General features: G+C 40.9%; 1 protein-coding gene across 1 annotated transcript in view; it reads right to left on the reverse strand.

The window, feature by feature from the left end:
* LOC145358503 (protein unc-13 homolog A-like) overlaps window positions 1–14,752 on the reverse strand; it is a 367,395-nt gene that overhangs the window by 205,962 nt on the left and 146,681 nt on the right. Inside the window, exons 6-7 of the mRNA XM_080212618.1 lie at window positions 9,259–9,332; window positions 8,227–8,278 (exon numbers count right to left, since the gene is read on the reverse strand). Of these exons, the coding sequence (XP_080068744.1) occupies window positions 8,227–8,278; window positions 9,259–9,332 (126 nt within the window). The remainder of the gene's footprint in view (window positions 1–8,226; window positions 8,279–9,258; window positions 9,333–14,752) is intronic.

The following is a 14,752-nucleotide window of genomic DNA, read 5'->3' on the forward strand; positions in this document are numbered from 1 at the left end:
TTATCTTTTTTCCTAATGAAAATTAATGGTGCCTCACTGATGATAAAAGTAAAACTTCTTTAAAAATGACCTTTTCACAGTTTTAAGATATTTTTTAAGATATGAAAAAAGCTCTCAAAAACCAAGTTCTCTGGGGAAATGTTAACCAGCTGGATCACATTAGTTTGGATGCAGCTTTTAAAACTGGCAAATTTGCTCATTAAAATATGTTAGTTACTTGATTGGAGTGATATTCCAATTTACTTTTAAATTTAATAGCATTTCCACGATTGCCAGGGCTTCCTGAAACTCAAAAATGAAAACAAGATGAAAATATAAAGGTAGTTGCAGAGATTACTCAATTTCATGGAAATACTACAATAACTCAGCGCTCATGGCCTTTGACCTCCTCTTATAACCACAGTATATCCAGTTGAGTTTCTGGTTAATAGTTACCCCAGCGGACATTGATGGTGAGAGTGTCAGCAATAGTAATGCTGTTGAATGCCGGGGGAAGTGGTTAGGCAGCACTTGACTAAGGTGCTACCTTGATGTCAACAGCATTGATGTCCTCCTCATCCCACTTCCACAATTCAACTCTTTTGTACAGGTTTGGACCAAGACTACAATGAGGCCTGGAGCCAAATGGTTCCTGGTGGAACCCAGATTGGGCATTAATTTGGCGAGTTAAGTGCTGCTAGATAGTACCTTTAACGACACCTTACATTACTTTGATGATTAGAGAACAGACTGACAGGGCGGTAATTGGTTAGATTGAACTTGTCTTGCTTTCTGTAGACAAGGCATACTTGGGCAATTTTCCATATTGCTGAATAGATGTCAGTGTTATAACTATAGTAGAATGGCTTTTGGGGCATAAATCTTCAGCACTACAACCAGGATGTTGTCAGGCCCCATAGTTTTTGCTGCGTCCAGTGCATTCAGCCATTTCCTGATATTAGAGTGAATTGATCTGGCTGAAGACTGACATTGTGATGATAGGTATTTCCAGAGCAATTCATATCTGGCAAAACATTTAAAGGGTGCTTTGGTATTGGCGCAAACCTGTAAGAACTGGAGGGTGCTGCCAGAGTTTTGGGGACTGCCAGAGTGAACTTTGAAGAAAAGAAGGTGCACAAGATGCATATTACTTACAGGTGCACACTGCAATGTTCCAGCAACTCAAATATTGAAAAAAGTGCCCTGGCTTCAAGCAACCCAGAACATGGGACAACCAGCCCAGTTGCCAGATAATCCCATAAAAATCCAGGACAGTTGGTCACATCTGGGTGTTTCAGAAAGAAGCCAAGATCTATCATCCAATCAGCACATCTACCTGAATATGGTTGCAAGCAGGTTAGCCTCATCTTTTGGCACTCGTATGCTGGCTCCCCCATCATTGAGGATGGGGGTACCTGTGGAGACTGCTCACATTTTCATGACTGGATATGGGACAATGAGGGCTTTGACCTGATCCACCGGTTGTGAGATTGCTTACCCACGTCCAAATCCTGCTGTTTCCACTGTTTAGATTGCTTGTAGTCTTGTGTTGTAGCTTTATCAGGTTGCTATCTCATTTACAGGTACACCTGGTGCTGCTTCAAGCACGTTAGTCTGTGAGATTACAGATTGCAGTGGAATACAGGTCTGCTACTGCTGATGGCCCAAAGCACCTCACAGATATTCTGATGAGCTGCTAGATCTAATCTTAATCATTCCACTTCACACATCACAGTGCTACGTAACACAATGGAGTGTGAAGGGTGGACATTACCACAAAGTCACTCCTACAAATACAATCATGAATAATTGCATCTGCTACAGGTAGATTGGTAAGATCATGGTCAAGTAGTTTTGTCCCTTGTACAGGTGCTCTCACCACCTGCTGCAGGCCCAGTCTGGCATTTGTGTCCTTTGAGACTTGAATAATGCTGCTACTGAGTCACCCTGGTTATGGGCAATGAAGCTCCCACCCAGAATACATTCTGTGCCCTTGTTACTCTCAGTATTCCTTCCAAGGTGAAGTCCATTGATTTACTTATGCAAGGATAGTTTTTTTTAAATTTTGCATTAATGTATGAAAGGATGTTGTATGCGTCTTAGTGGCTGTTGTGTGTGTATATCTTACTGTGAATAGTTATTTCAATGTTAATTTGGTTCGCTATGAAGAATCTGACCAAGTGCAAGACCAAAAGGCACAAAATCTGAATCAGGTCACAAGTATGAAACGTACTGTTGTACAGACATAAGACACACAATGCCCAGAGAGGTATGGTGCTCAGTCACATCACTTCCATATTTTGGCCTGTTTATTTATTGTTTCTGTAATTTGTTTTGTTGTAATATTATCTACCAAAGCCAACGACATGGACTACGATTGTAAGGAGTAACTAGACAACAGGAAACAATTACAAGTCAGGTAAAGGGAAAAGTTGTACCCTAAGCAGTGAGACCAAGAGAGAAATACATAACAGTTACTAAATCGAGTTACTACTGGTCTAACATTAGATAATGTCAAATTGCTTTTTATACCATTAACCACAACTCATTCTCCGTGGCCAGCTTCACATGACTGTCCTAGCATGGGTCCATTTCTAACTATCCCAACATATAGGGGTGAAAGCTTTGCTTGGAAGTATTCCTGGAAGTTTTGTCACATGTATCACTCACCTCCAGCCACTATCAGTCATACAGCCTTTTTTTCAGTCTCCAACACATTACAACTAATTACAACTAATAAATCCGTGTTCAATGGGGAAAAAAAAACATTTATTTAATACATCTGGATTGTTCACAGCAGGGCCCAGATTAATCTTAAATCCCTAGAGATTCCAAGGCAAGACTGGAAGGTTGACAAGCTTACAAACTCAACGAACACTGCTCTACCATTAGTGTCTGTTCACTTGTTTCTCTTGGGGTACTCCAAAAACGCCACCTTGGCTCAATCTTCTTTATAAACATTCTGCTCCTTAGTACCATTTTGCACAAGTATGGGATAAACTTCCAGACTTTTACAATAATGACAAAAAAAACTCTCTCACTTCTTTTGAGCTTTCAAATTCTTCCAAAACAGAATGTCAGATTCTAGATGAGGCACAATCACTGAGACTTTCCAGCCTAGTGGGTTGTCCCGGGGCAGATATAGCACTCCATTTAAATCCCCATTGATTTTGGTGGGACTGGAAAGTCCTGCTGGGGGCCAGAAAATCTCACCCAATGTTGTGCAATTCCTTGAGAAGGTTAAAATCGTTGCCTTTGAGCCTTACATAAACTGCAGTTCCTTACTGCTAGCCTATATACCTCTTCAGCCACATTTCTAGTTGAACCTTACTATTGTAACCACAGCACCTGGTTGACTGAATTTCAAATCGCATATCCTTTCCATCAACAAGAAAACTTACTTCCACCTCTGCAACGCCACCTGTCTTCTCTCCCATGCTTCAATCCTTTTGTGCTGAAATTCCTTCTTGTGCCTTGTCATCTCTAGGCTAAACTACTCCAATGTTCTCCTTGCTGAACACCATTATCCACTTTTAAAACATCAAAATTTTTCAATTCCCATTCTGTGTTACAATGTAGTTCACAATACCCTTTATTTGCTAATCTACACTGGTTTCCAGTCATCCAACACACGGGCCAGGATTTTCCTGCTCCCATTCTTTTTGGGTAGGTTTGGTAATGGAAGCAGAAAATCTCAGGAGAGGCCCAAATCGCGTTTAGGGCTGGTTAGAAATCTTGAAGCAATTGTTCCTGCTCCATTCTCAATCAGTGACATAACTAGAATCCTGGTGTTCAATATCAGGTATTTCTTTTCATACCAACCAACTCAAATTAACTTAGGGACAAAACAAAAGGGGCAGCTCCCCAAAAGGAGGGGAAACAGCCTGAACAAAAAACAAAAATGCAAAGGAAACTTAAAACATTAAATCGTAATGTGATTGTCGGGGTCAATAATACACCCCAACCCCTGCAGTGCCTAATGGGCATGGAATGTTCAATATCAGGTACACCATTATAAAAAATATGAATCTCATTATCAGGCCTCTGCACCTGATTATTCTCTTCCCACCACCACCTCCCACTAAGGCACGCCAGCGTGAATTATGACAGTATCCCTCTGCACCTGGCAAACAGACTTCTCAATAGGAACGCAGGTGGCTGTGTCGTTGGGCGGGGCAGGGGAGTGGGTATTCTATCTTTGTGCACCAGGGTGGCCTTTAAAAATGGTGCCATGATCTTTAGAAAAACTAAGTTGCTGGCGGGGCAAGCTCTGATGGAGTGATGTTGTGTAATCCATATCCTGAAGCTTTTGCACTACGTTTCTAACAATGTGGCAGAGAAAGCCACTTTTGGTGCCATTACTGCACTCTGCGGAAGGAAAAAGGAAAAATTCCGCCCACTGTACTTAATATCCTGATCCATAAGTCTTCTGATTCTAATCAGTTAAATGCCTTCAAGTTCTACTCTCTGGAATTTCATTTCTCCAAGTCTCTGCTTTTCTTTCTCCAGATTACACTTTATTTTAAGCATTACCGCTTCAATCTACCTTTCGGTCGGGCTTTCCTAATCTTTCCCCTCCTGCCTCTATGTCTGTTTCCTTACACCTACTTGTGAAGCAATTCTTTATATTAAAGTTGTTGCGTAAATGCATGTATTGATGGCATTTCAATCAGTGACTTGAAATTGCTGATCAACACTTCACTTATTGATCCTCTTTCCTGCTGCTTCCAAATATCAAATTTGCCATTTAAAATGAATGGTCATTAATTCATGCTTCTCCAGGATTCAATTAATGATTACATTTCCTGAAGAAATTTCAATGTTTTATAACTTTTGGCCAAAATTCCAAATGCATGTCTCCAAAGTCTTTTCAGTTAAAGGAGGCAAGGTATCAGCTTTTCCCACTTGCAGGATAAAATCTTAATTACCATCATAAGTCTTGAGTTTTAGCTCATTTGCACTGGTTTTGACAGGGCAATCTAACTGAAACCAGTCAACTTATTGTATAAAGTTACACCAAACATAAACTGAGTTTCCACTATCTTAATAATCATTCAAAAACATTGCACTTGAAACCGAACTTGCCCATGCAATCCAGATTGAAACAATGAGGATGGCGAGATTGAAACAGTGGCCATTTAAGCAGGGTTTTGAAATTGAGCTTCTTTGGGGCACACAGGTGCTAGCAGGAATTTTAAAACTTTTTACATACAAACAAGTATCTAATTTACTGAGAATCTGGTTAATGTACACCAAAGAAACTAGTAAATGTTTCAATATTTTTAAAAACATTTAATGGATTTAAAATTGGGTTATGCATAGGAGAAGGACTGAAACATTGCAATAGTGTTTATTTTATGAGAAATCAATTTTCAGCTGTATTAATAAAACAATATTAGGTTACCACTCTTAAATGTGTAATTTTTTTCAGAAAAAAAGACAATGGGCCTGATTTTGCCATTTGCATTCTAAGTGCTGAATCTGGGCGCAATTCACAACCGACTTGGAAATCTGCTTTCAGGCGCCTCTATGTGCACTTCGCCTGAAAAAAAATTGTGGGTCTGAATTGCGCTGTGGGTGGGACTTAGTGGGCCCGAAACGATTGGAGATCTGAACTGCGCAAGTGTAATTAGAAAGAAAAAATTGATAATCACACTCTGTCACATCACTCCTGGGCCGCAAAAAGTGGATAAAGCGGCCCAGGAGAGGAAAGTGGGAGCAATGGCCTCCACTACAACATAACTGTCCCCTTTATCCATCCACAACCCCCCCCCACTACCCAGATTGATCGCAACCCTCTGCCCCCGCCCCCACTGATCGCCTGTAGAGTGTCAGAGATCCCCCTTGCCCCACCGCCCCCGAGAATGATCGGGCCTCCCCCTCGTTCCTCCAGAGAATGATGTCCCCCGCCCCCAACAGCAGGGAATCATCAGGCCTCCCCTTCCCCACCACCCCCAGAGAATGATTGGGTCTCCCCTAACCTGCCTTCTCCCCAAGAATGATTGGGCCTTCCCCACTCCCCCAGAGAACAATTGGGCCTCCCTCCTCCCTTACCTCTTTCTACCAGAGATCCATCAGACCTACCTCCCCTCCTCCCCACATCAAAAAATGATCGGCCTCCCGTCTCTCCCTCACCAATGAATGATCAGGCTTGCCTCCTCTCCCCCCACCAGATGACAATCTGGCCTCCTGTCTCCCCGCTAACCACGCCCCCCCCCCCCCCACCAATTCTCACCAGAGATGCATCTGATCCAACTCCTCCTCCCTCTCCCCCCACCGGAGAACGATCGGGCCTCCTTTCTCCCGCAAACCCCCCACCGCCTCCCCCGCCAGAGAATGATCTGACCACCCCCTTCTCCCCAACTGCCACCACCACCACCACTACCGATCAGAGAGTTGTTAGAAGCTTTGAGCTTACCTCTCCAGCAGCTGGAGCGCCCGAATCAGATTTTTATTTAGCATATCCATTTCAGGCCAATTCCGGATTGGCGAACGTGGTGGTAAAGGGGGAAATGCTGATAAAGTTGGGCGTGCAGTTCATTAATTCAATTGAAATGCATGCAAATGTATTTAAGTCACCATTGTGCCCATTTCAGGCATGAATCAGATCGCAGCCATTCCTGGGCCTTGGTAAAGTGGCCATCTGCACGGACATGGGCACAGATGGCATTAATGGCCTCACGCCCGACTTTACCACATTTTCGCGCCCGTTGATGCAATCAGACCCAATGCTGTTCTAATATTCTTGCCAATTTCATTGGTCCACATAATATTTTAAATTTGTGATTGTGCAAATGAGTTTGAGCATAAGTTTGAACCATAACTTCATTTCAGAAAAACAGTACAATTGATTTCCCAATTATGCCTGAAGCAGAAACGCTATCCGAACATCTTTTAACCTGTGATACATCAATAAGCAGCCGTAGCTCTCCTAAAAAAAATTAAGTAAAATTGCAGGTGGAACAACGTTAGCTATGCTGCAAAATGTGCCTTGCAAGCTGCACCTGAGTGGCAAGGTCCACTTTCTTATCACCTTAAAAATCCTTAATGTTAAGTTTATTTCCAGGGGAACCAATGGTTGTTTCAACATATTTTAAACAGAGTCCACTGAGGAGATCTGGATTCAATCCTGAAATCACTTGGATTGAACTGGGAGAGGCGGTGGCTGAGTGGTATTATTGCCAGATTATTAATCCAGCAGCTCAGCTAATGTTCTGGAGTTTCAGGTTCAAATCCTGCCAAGACAGATGGTGGAAGTTGAATTCAATAAAAAAATCTGAAATTAACAAAATCTGAAGCAAATTACTGATCACTATGAAACCAATGCCAATTGTCGGAAAAACCCATCTGGTTCACTAACGGCCCTTAGGGAAGAAAATCTGCCCTCCTTTCCTGGTGTGGTCTACATGCGACTCCAGAGCCACAGCAACATGATTGACTCTCAACTGCCCTGTGGCAACAAGGGGTGGGCAATAAGTGCTAGCCAGCCAGCAATGCCCATGTCCCATAAATGAATTAAAAAACCCAACACTAGTACCCATGTTATATGTCATTGCTTCTAAGAAGAAAAGATATGTTGCAATAATTGCTCAGAATATTTTATTTCTCAATATATATCAGATTGCAGCCATCATATTTCTTTCTTTTTGTAGGGTCCGGAAAGGGATTAGCATTGTGATAGATTATGTACGTGTCATCACATTAATCTATTTATCTTTACAACTGAAGTGCATTAGCTTTACAGTGAATGTAGACAGATAGGTCCGGACAATGGGAACACAAAGTGCCCTTCACTGCATTTCATCCAATTATGCCAGATCATTTAGCACAATTCTGGTCTCAAAGTAACTCAGAACTATATCATCTTATGTACTACAAGAACTGAAATGCAAGAAAGTATTGAATCAAGGAATATACAAATTGGCACTATTCAGTCACTGTAAAACCAGTAGTTCTGATAGTCTCATATGGTAGTGTCAATTAGTTATCAAGTAATTCAATGGCCTTAGAAGTTCCGGAATGAACAACTTAATCATAATGATTTTATTACTGATTAGTAGAGTATCTAAAATTACTTACAATAACCTGTTATTGGAATTATATGCATTCATCTATGTAAATTAAGTGACTCCTGTTTTGATTTTAATAACGTAGGATATGTATTTCTCTATGTTAAGAATTGATTAGTTTTATTCTGAAAACCAGTAACTAGATTTCAAAATACTATTCTTATTCAGTGATACTTACAACATTGTGAACCTGGAACTGGTAAAGGCCTCTCCTCTTCTTGGAAAGCAAACTAATTTAAAAAAAAAGTACCATCAAATCTCAATGTTAAACACCACACCAGCTTATTAGCATTAATGTACTGAACTTCATTTACATAGTGTACTTTAAATATTAAATCTCAAAAGGCCTTTCAAAACATGCCATTTATTGTAATGGCATGGAACTTTAGCACAGTGGGCCAGATCTTGCAGGCATCAAAAATTAAAGAAAAACTTTTAAAACTCCAGCATTAATTAACTTCCAAAGGAATAAAATGTCACACTTGTAAAATCAAATTTTCAGGGTCAGACAAGTTGTTTGGCAGCGAGTATCACACCATTAAAATTTCACTTACTCCTGCATGCAGCAATCCTACTTTACCTGGCATGCTTATTGGGGAACCAGCGAGGAAGTATTCCAACTTCATGACATTACATAGATGCAGCATTGAAATCAATCAGCAAGGATCTGTTATAGCACACATGCTATGGAGGAAGCTAATATCCCTGAAAGCAACCTACAGATTCTCATGTTTAATGGCACTTGTATAGATGCTGTCCAATTTACTTTGACGATCAGCACAAACAGCTACACCATCATTCTTAATTGCAAAATCAAGGCCAACATCTAATGCAAAAGAGATTTTCCTTTAGTTCTCTGAAAGACTTGTCAAGAAGGCATCTTTAAATACTTGAATTACCAAAATGATCATGGGTTGTTTGCTCTCAAAATTATGACTAAATGAATTTTCTGCCAGATAGTTTTAAAAGTCCAAATTTGGGGATAATATTACCGCTAAACATTTAATCCTGATTATATTACCCGGAATACAAATTTATCTTTGGTGTTGGGGATAATTTTAAAATTCAAATGTCCAAAATTTAAAATGATCCAAATTTTGTCTGGTTTATTTCAGGAGTAGAGAGTTCTACAGCACTTGAATTTCAAGTGGATTATGACACATACAGTGATCATATCTGTAAATTCAACTGTAATGTATTTAACACTTACATCATCATGATCCCTCATTGCATTCAGTTGCTCCAATTTCTTGGCCCAGTAACGTGCCTCTTCCTCTGGGATATCTGCAATGGAAAGCATAATCTGAAGTAACGTATCATAAGAACATAAGAACATAAGAAATAGGAGCAGGAGTAGGCCATCTAGCCCTTCGAGCCTGCCCCGCCATTCAATAAGATCATGGCTGATCTGTTGTGGCTCAGTTCCACTTTCCCGCCCTCTCCCCATAACCCTTAATCCCCTCTCTTATCAAGAACAATCTATCTTATCTTATCTTATCTAAAACTTAAATTTCAAAATGTATATTTTACAAACAGGGATTGTCATGCAAACTATTCAATAATGCAAACAACAGATAGTGCAATTAGCACTATTTTGTCCAAAGATGGGTCAAAATTCAATCATCATATAAAACCTAACATTGACATCCGATGTAGTCAAATATCACAGCAAAGAAGGCAATTAAAGTTTCTGGGTGCCACACAGCAATTTCACCACTGTCAGTACAAGTTTCTAAACTAGCTGAACACTAGCTATGAAAAATAGTTTTGCTTTTTCCCATGAATTTATGGTGACGGGATTCAATTATTCATTTGACCGCTATGAAATAATGGATGAAATTTTACCAAAAAAAAGATAGAGGAATGGTTCCTGTGAGAAACACACCAGTTTTCTCTCCAGTTCCAACCACACAATGGCACAAAGAAACAGCTGGGCAGGTTTACACAGGTGGCGAGTGGGGGTCCTCGACATGCCTGCAAAGCCTGGCTGCACGGAGATCAGAGCACCATGCTTAAAGGGTGCCTCAATCAGACCAAGCAATAACTTCCCCCACAGGCCACCGCAGAGTTCTCAAGGGCTTCCCACCCTCCTCCATCCACCCCCCACCAGTTGTAAACATATGGTGCAGGTGTGGCAGGAGTGGTAAATATACCATGAGGAGGATATTAATGAAATGTAAATATATTAAAACAAATTGAAATAATGGCCATGAACCTGATTATGTCACCGGTGAAGGGTGGTGAAAATTGGAAGATGCGATCTCACCAACAAGATCTGTGACTTCTGGAGTTTTGCCGAATCTTGAATCCCCACCAGTTTTTCTGAAGACCACAAGTATGGGCTCAAGCTAGTCCCCAGTTTATCTGTCAATATTTATAAAGTGCTTGGTAGTTCCACAATGGAGTTCTAGTGTTTTGAGGTTCATTTAATTTTGTTCCATTTGTCACATTTTGTACATAATTCAAGGTGCTTTGTATGGATTGATTCTTCAAGAACATAAAATGCTATTTTGTATCAATCACAGACATGAATCAACTCACTGATTACTTAAGGATTGCACTCCGGGGTCCCTCAATAGTGCATGCTCTACAGGAGAAAAGAATCACAGACAACATCTTCTGGATTTCCACAAATTCTATGCACTGTGGACTCCCAAAGTTGATGTCAGTTTCAGTGGAGTAACAATAATGCACATTGAAAATTCAGGTTATAAATTTACTGATAATTTTGGAAGGACAATTATCATTTTCCTTCCACCTCTCCCCCCCACCTCCTTCCCCAACTAATTTCAAGGTAGAATGGATTTTCCACTGATATTCAGCTTTAACATGATCCTGAATTTACTGTCTTTCAAGTACTTTAGAATCATAGAATAGAGTCATACAGTGCAGAAGGTGGACATTTGGTCCATCAAGTCTGCACTGATTACAATCCCACCCAGGCCCATCACCACAACCCCATACATTTACCCTAGCTAGCCCCCTGACACTAAGGGGTAATTTAGCATGGCCAATCCACCTAATCCACACATCTTTGTACTGTGAGAGGAAACTGAAGCATTTGAAGAAAACCCATGCAAACTCAACACAGACAATGATCCAAGCTGGGAATCGAACCTAGGTCCCTGGCACTGTGAGGCAGCTGTGCTAACCACTGTGCCACCCACTACATTTAACTACATTCCATCTTCAAATTAGAATCCAGAACTTATTCTCTCAAATGGGCAATTTTAAATAAAAGTGTTTCACACCTCCTTAAATTTGCTATTAATTGATTGATGTTAGTGAATTGTAAGCATGACAAATTATGTTGCAATTCAACCACATTAAATTGGGAACTCTTCCATACCTTCCTGCATTTACTATTCTATAGAATGCCTGGATACTTCCAAACCCCACAGCTGAATTGTTGTGTAGTGGAAGTACTAATACACATCAGTCAATTTTGTTTTTAAATGGGCTTCACATACAACTTTATCTTCAGAAGATCATTACTTTGACACAAATGATCTTTCAGTTTAAACTCTGATAAGCTGAATCCCTCACCCTGTCACCACCACTCTGCCCCAATGCCTTTTCCTTTTAAAGTTATAAAATTCTGGGTTGCATTATTGACTCCATTAACTCATTTACTCTCTCCAAAGACATCGCTAGATAAGAACATAAGAAATAGGAGCAGGAGTAGGGCATCTAGCCCTTCGAGCCTGCCCCGCCATTCAATAAGATCATTGCTGATCTGAAGTGGCTCAGTTCCACTTTCCCGCTTTCTCCCCATAACCCTTAATCCCCTTGCCCACCAAAAACCTATCTACCCGCATCTCAAATATATTTAGCGAGGTAGCCTCCATCACTTCAACGGGCAGAGAATTCCAGACATTCACCACCCTTTGAGTGAAGAAGTTCCTCCTCAACTCCGTTCTAAACTGCCCCCTCCTTATCTTGAGGCTGTGCCCTCTAGCCCTGCTGTCCTTTCTGAGCAGGAAGAACCTCTCCACCTCTACCCTATCCATCCCCTTCATCATCTCAATAAGATCCCCCCTCATCCTTCTAAACTCTAACGAGTACAAGCCCAGTCTATTCAGCCTCTCTTCATAGCTCAACCCCCTCAACTCTGGTATCAGCCTAGTGAACCTCCTCTGCACTCCCTCCAAGGCCAAAATATCCTTGCGCAAGTGCGGCGACCAAAACTGCACACAGTACTCCAGCTGCGGCCTCACCAGTGCCCTGTACAGTTACAGCAAGACCTCCCTACTTTTATATTCAATCCCCCTCGCTATGAAAGCCAGCATCCCATTTGCCTTCGTGACCACCTGCTGCACCTGTAGGCTGGGTTTTTGCAACTCATGCACAAGGACCCCCGGGTCCCTCTGCACCGTAGCATGCTGCAGCTTTTCGCCCTGCAAGCAGTAGTCCTTCCTACTATTATTCCTGCCAAAGTGGATAACTTCACACTTGCCAACATTGTATTCCATCTGCCAGATCCTCGCCCACCCGCTCAGCCTATCTAGATCCCTCTGCAGACTTTCTACACCCTCCGCACAATTTGCTGTTCCACTTATCTTTGAGTCATCAGCAAATTTCAACACTTTACACTCAGCTCCCTCCTCCAGATCATCTATATACATGGTAAATATCTGAGGCCCCAGCACCGATCCCTGGGGCACTCCACTAGTCACCAACTGCCAATCCGAATAGCACCCATTGACACCCACTCTCTGCCTCCTATTTGACAGCCAATCCCCTATCTACACTAACACCTTACCCCCAACTCCATGCCCCCTAACTTCTGTGCATTTCTCACACTTTGTTTTTATTTCAGATTTCCTGCATCCACTGCATATTGCTTTTATATTATTGCATTATTGACTGACCAGGTGTAATAGATCGGTCTCAAACAACAAATAAATTTCGCAATTACAATTTTTGCTTTTTTCTTATCAATGAACTAAAAAATTGAAAGAAGTACTAATACAAAAAATTAAGCATGTCCTTAAAACATATTAAGGATACATTCTGTCCATAGCTACCAGTGGAGTGTACAATCTCTAGTATGCTTTAATTATGATTGTATAGTGTGCATGCCTTATGCACATTAGCAATGGAACCTTATGTGGTGAAAGTGACATGGTTGACCAGCAGCAATCATGCTCCCCCATTTTGTTCTGTAAAATTGATTCTTATCTGAACAGTCATGAAAAGCTGTCAACACTCTCCAGTATAATATTTCAATTGTATTCGGACATAAAGCTTGAAGGAAATTAGCTTTACAAGATTAGGATCAAGTGTGATATTACATTATGCAGTAAAATCAGCCAAACAGTGGGCATAATATTAATCTCACAGGCCACTGGTAAAGCAGCACCACACTCATGTGTTGCAATGGATCTACCTCTCTCAAAAGGTGGAACACTAGGACTACATTCCAACTTGAAAAATAACACAGAAGACTTCTGTTCAAGGTGATACTTTTCTTTGATAAATGTATTTCTATTGCTTTCATTAAATCCTATTAAATCAGTTTAGACAGAAATGCACAATACTCTGACTTTTCTCACAATTCTCCTTACAGTAATCTTTTCTTCTTCCTTCCATGTGAATTGCCTATGTTCAGCATATCAGAACTTTGATATTTTGCCAGTTCTAATGAAAGGTCACCAACTTGTAACATGATCTCAGTTTCTCTTTCCATAATGCCCTCTGACCTGCTGGACAGTTCCAGCATTTACTGTTTTATTTTAGATTTCCAGTATTGTGTTCCTATGGCATGTGAAGAACTCCAACAACATGGATAGAATTTTACAGCCCCATCATGGTGGGGGCAGGGCCAGAAAAACATGGTGAGCCATTCAACAATCTAATTACTTTGGTGGGACTGGAAAATCATGCCAGTGGGATAGGCTGCAAAATTTCATCCCACATGTTCAAAACATTGTCCTTACTGTGCTTTAAAAAAAGGGGCTTTCTGTTGAACAAAAAGATGGCTTCTACAAGTCACCTAACCACAAGATTGACCCTTTGCCAGCTATCTTCAGAAGAAGAAAGTAATCTTTGCTCAGCTTCTGGAATCTCACATCTCATTGTACAGACCTCCTGTAATCACAAAAGACCAGAAGACTTGCACTTTAGAATCATAATGCCAACAGATCTGTATCATACCTGAGACTGACCAGGCCCATTTGAAAGGGGATGTCATTTACATCTGATAAGCTCACACTACTTGTGGAGTCAATGGATTTGCCTAAACAATGGTTTCTCAGACGCCAGACCCCATAGATGGCATTTCTTTCAACAACTAATGACAATAATAATTTATCAGGCTGGAAATCAAAGACAATTCCAGATGCTGGATACATATCCTTTTCCAGCCATTGTGGAGAAGGAAAGTTACATGACCCAAGGGAACATTTTGAAATTTCTTTACACCTTTGGAAATGATCAGTCTGCTGTTTTAACATCCAGCTGGGGAACCACCAGGAAGCAAACACCTCCAGGAAGAACAACAGCTTGTTCCTCGAAATCTGTCACTGCTGGTTGATTTCATACTATTGCCTCGTTTCTGCACCTACTTCTTCATGCAGTCAGCATCCACTGAAAAGCAAATATAATTCTGGCTAAACTCGAACTCTGATATAAAATAATTCCTTGTTGGATTCTGGAGATCATGTAGATTAATATTCATTTCTTTTATAATGCAAAACTCCTTC

This window comes from Carcharhinus amblyrhynchos, chromosome 26 (genome assembly GCF_965287045.1).
Source record: "Carcharhinus amblyrhynchos chromosome 26, sCarAmb.v2.hapA, whole genome shotgun sequence".
Taxonomy (NCBI): domain Eukaryota; kingdom Metazoa; phylum Chordata; class Chondrichthyes; order Carcharhiniformes; family Carcharhinidae; genus Carcharhinus; species Carcharhinus amblyrhynchos.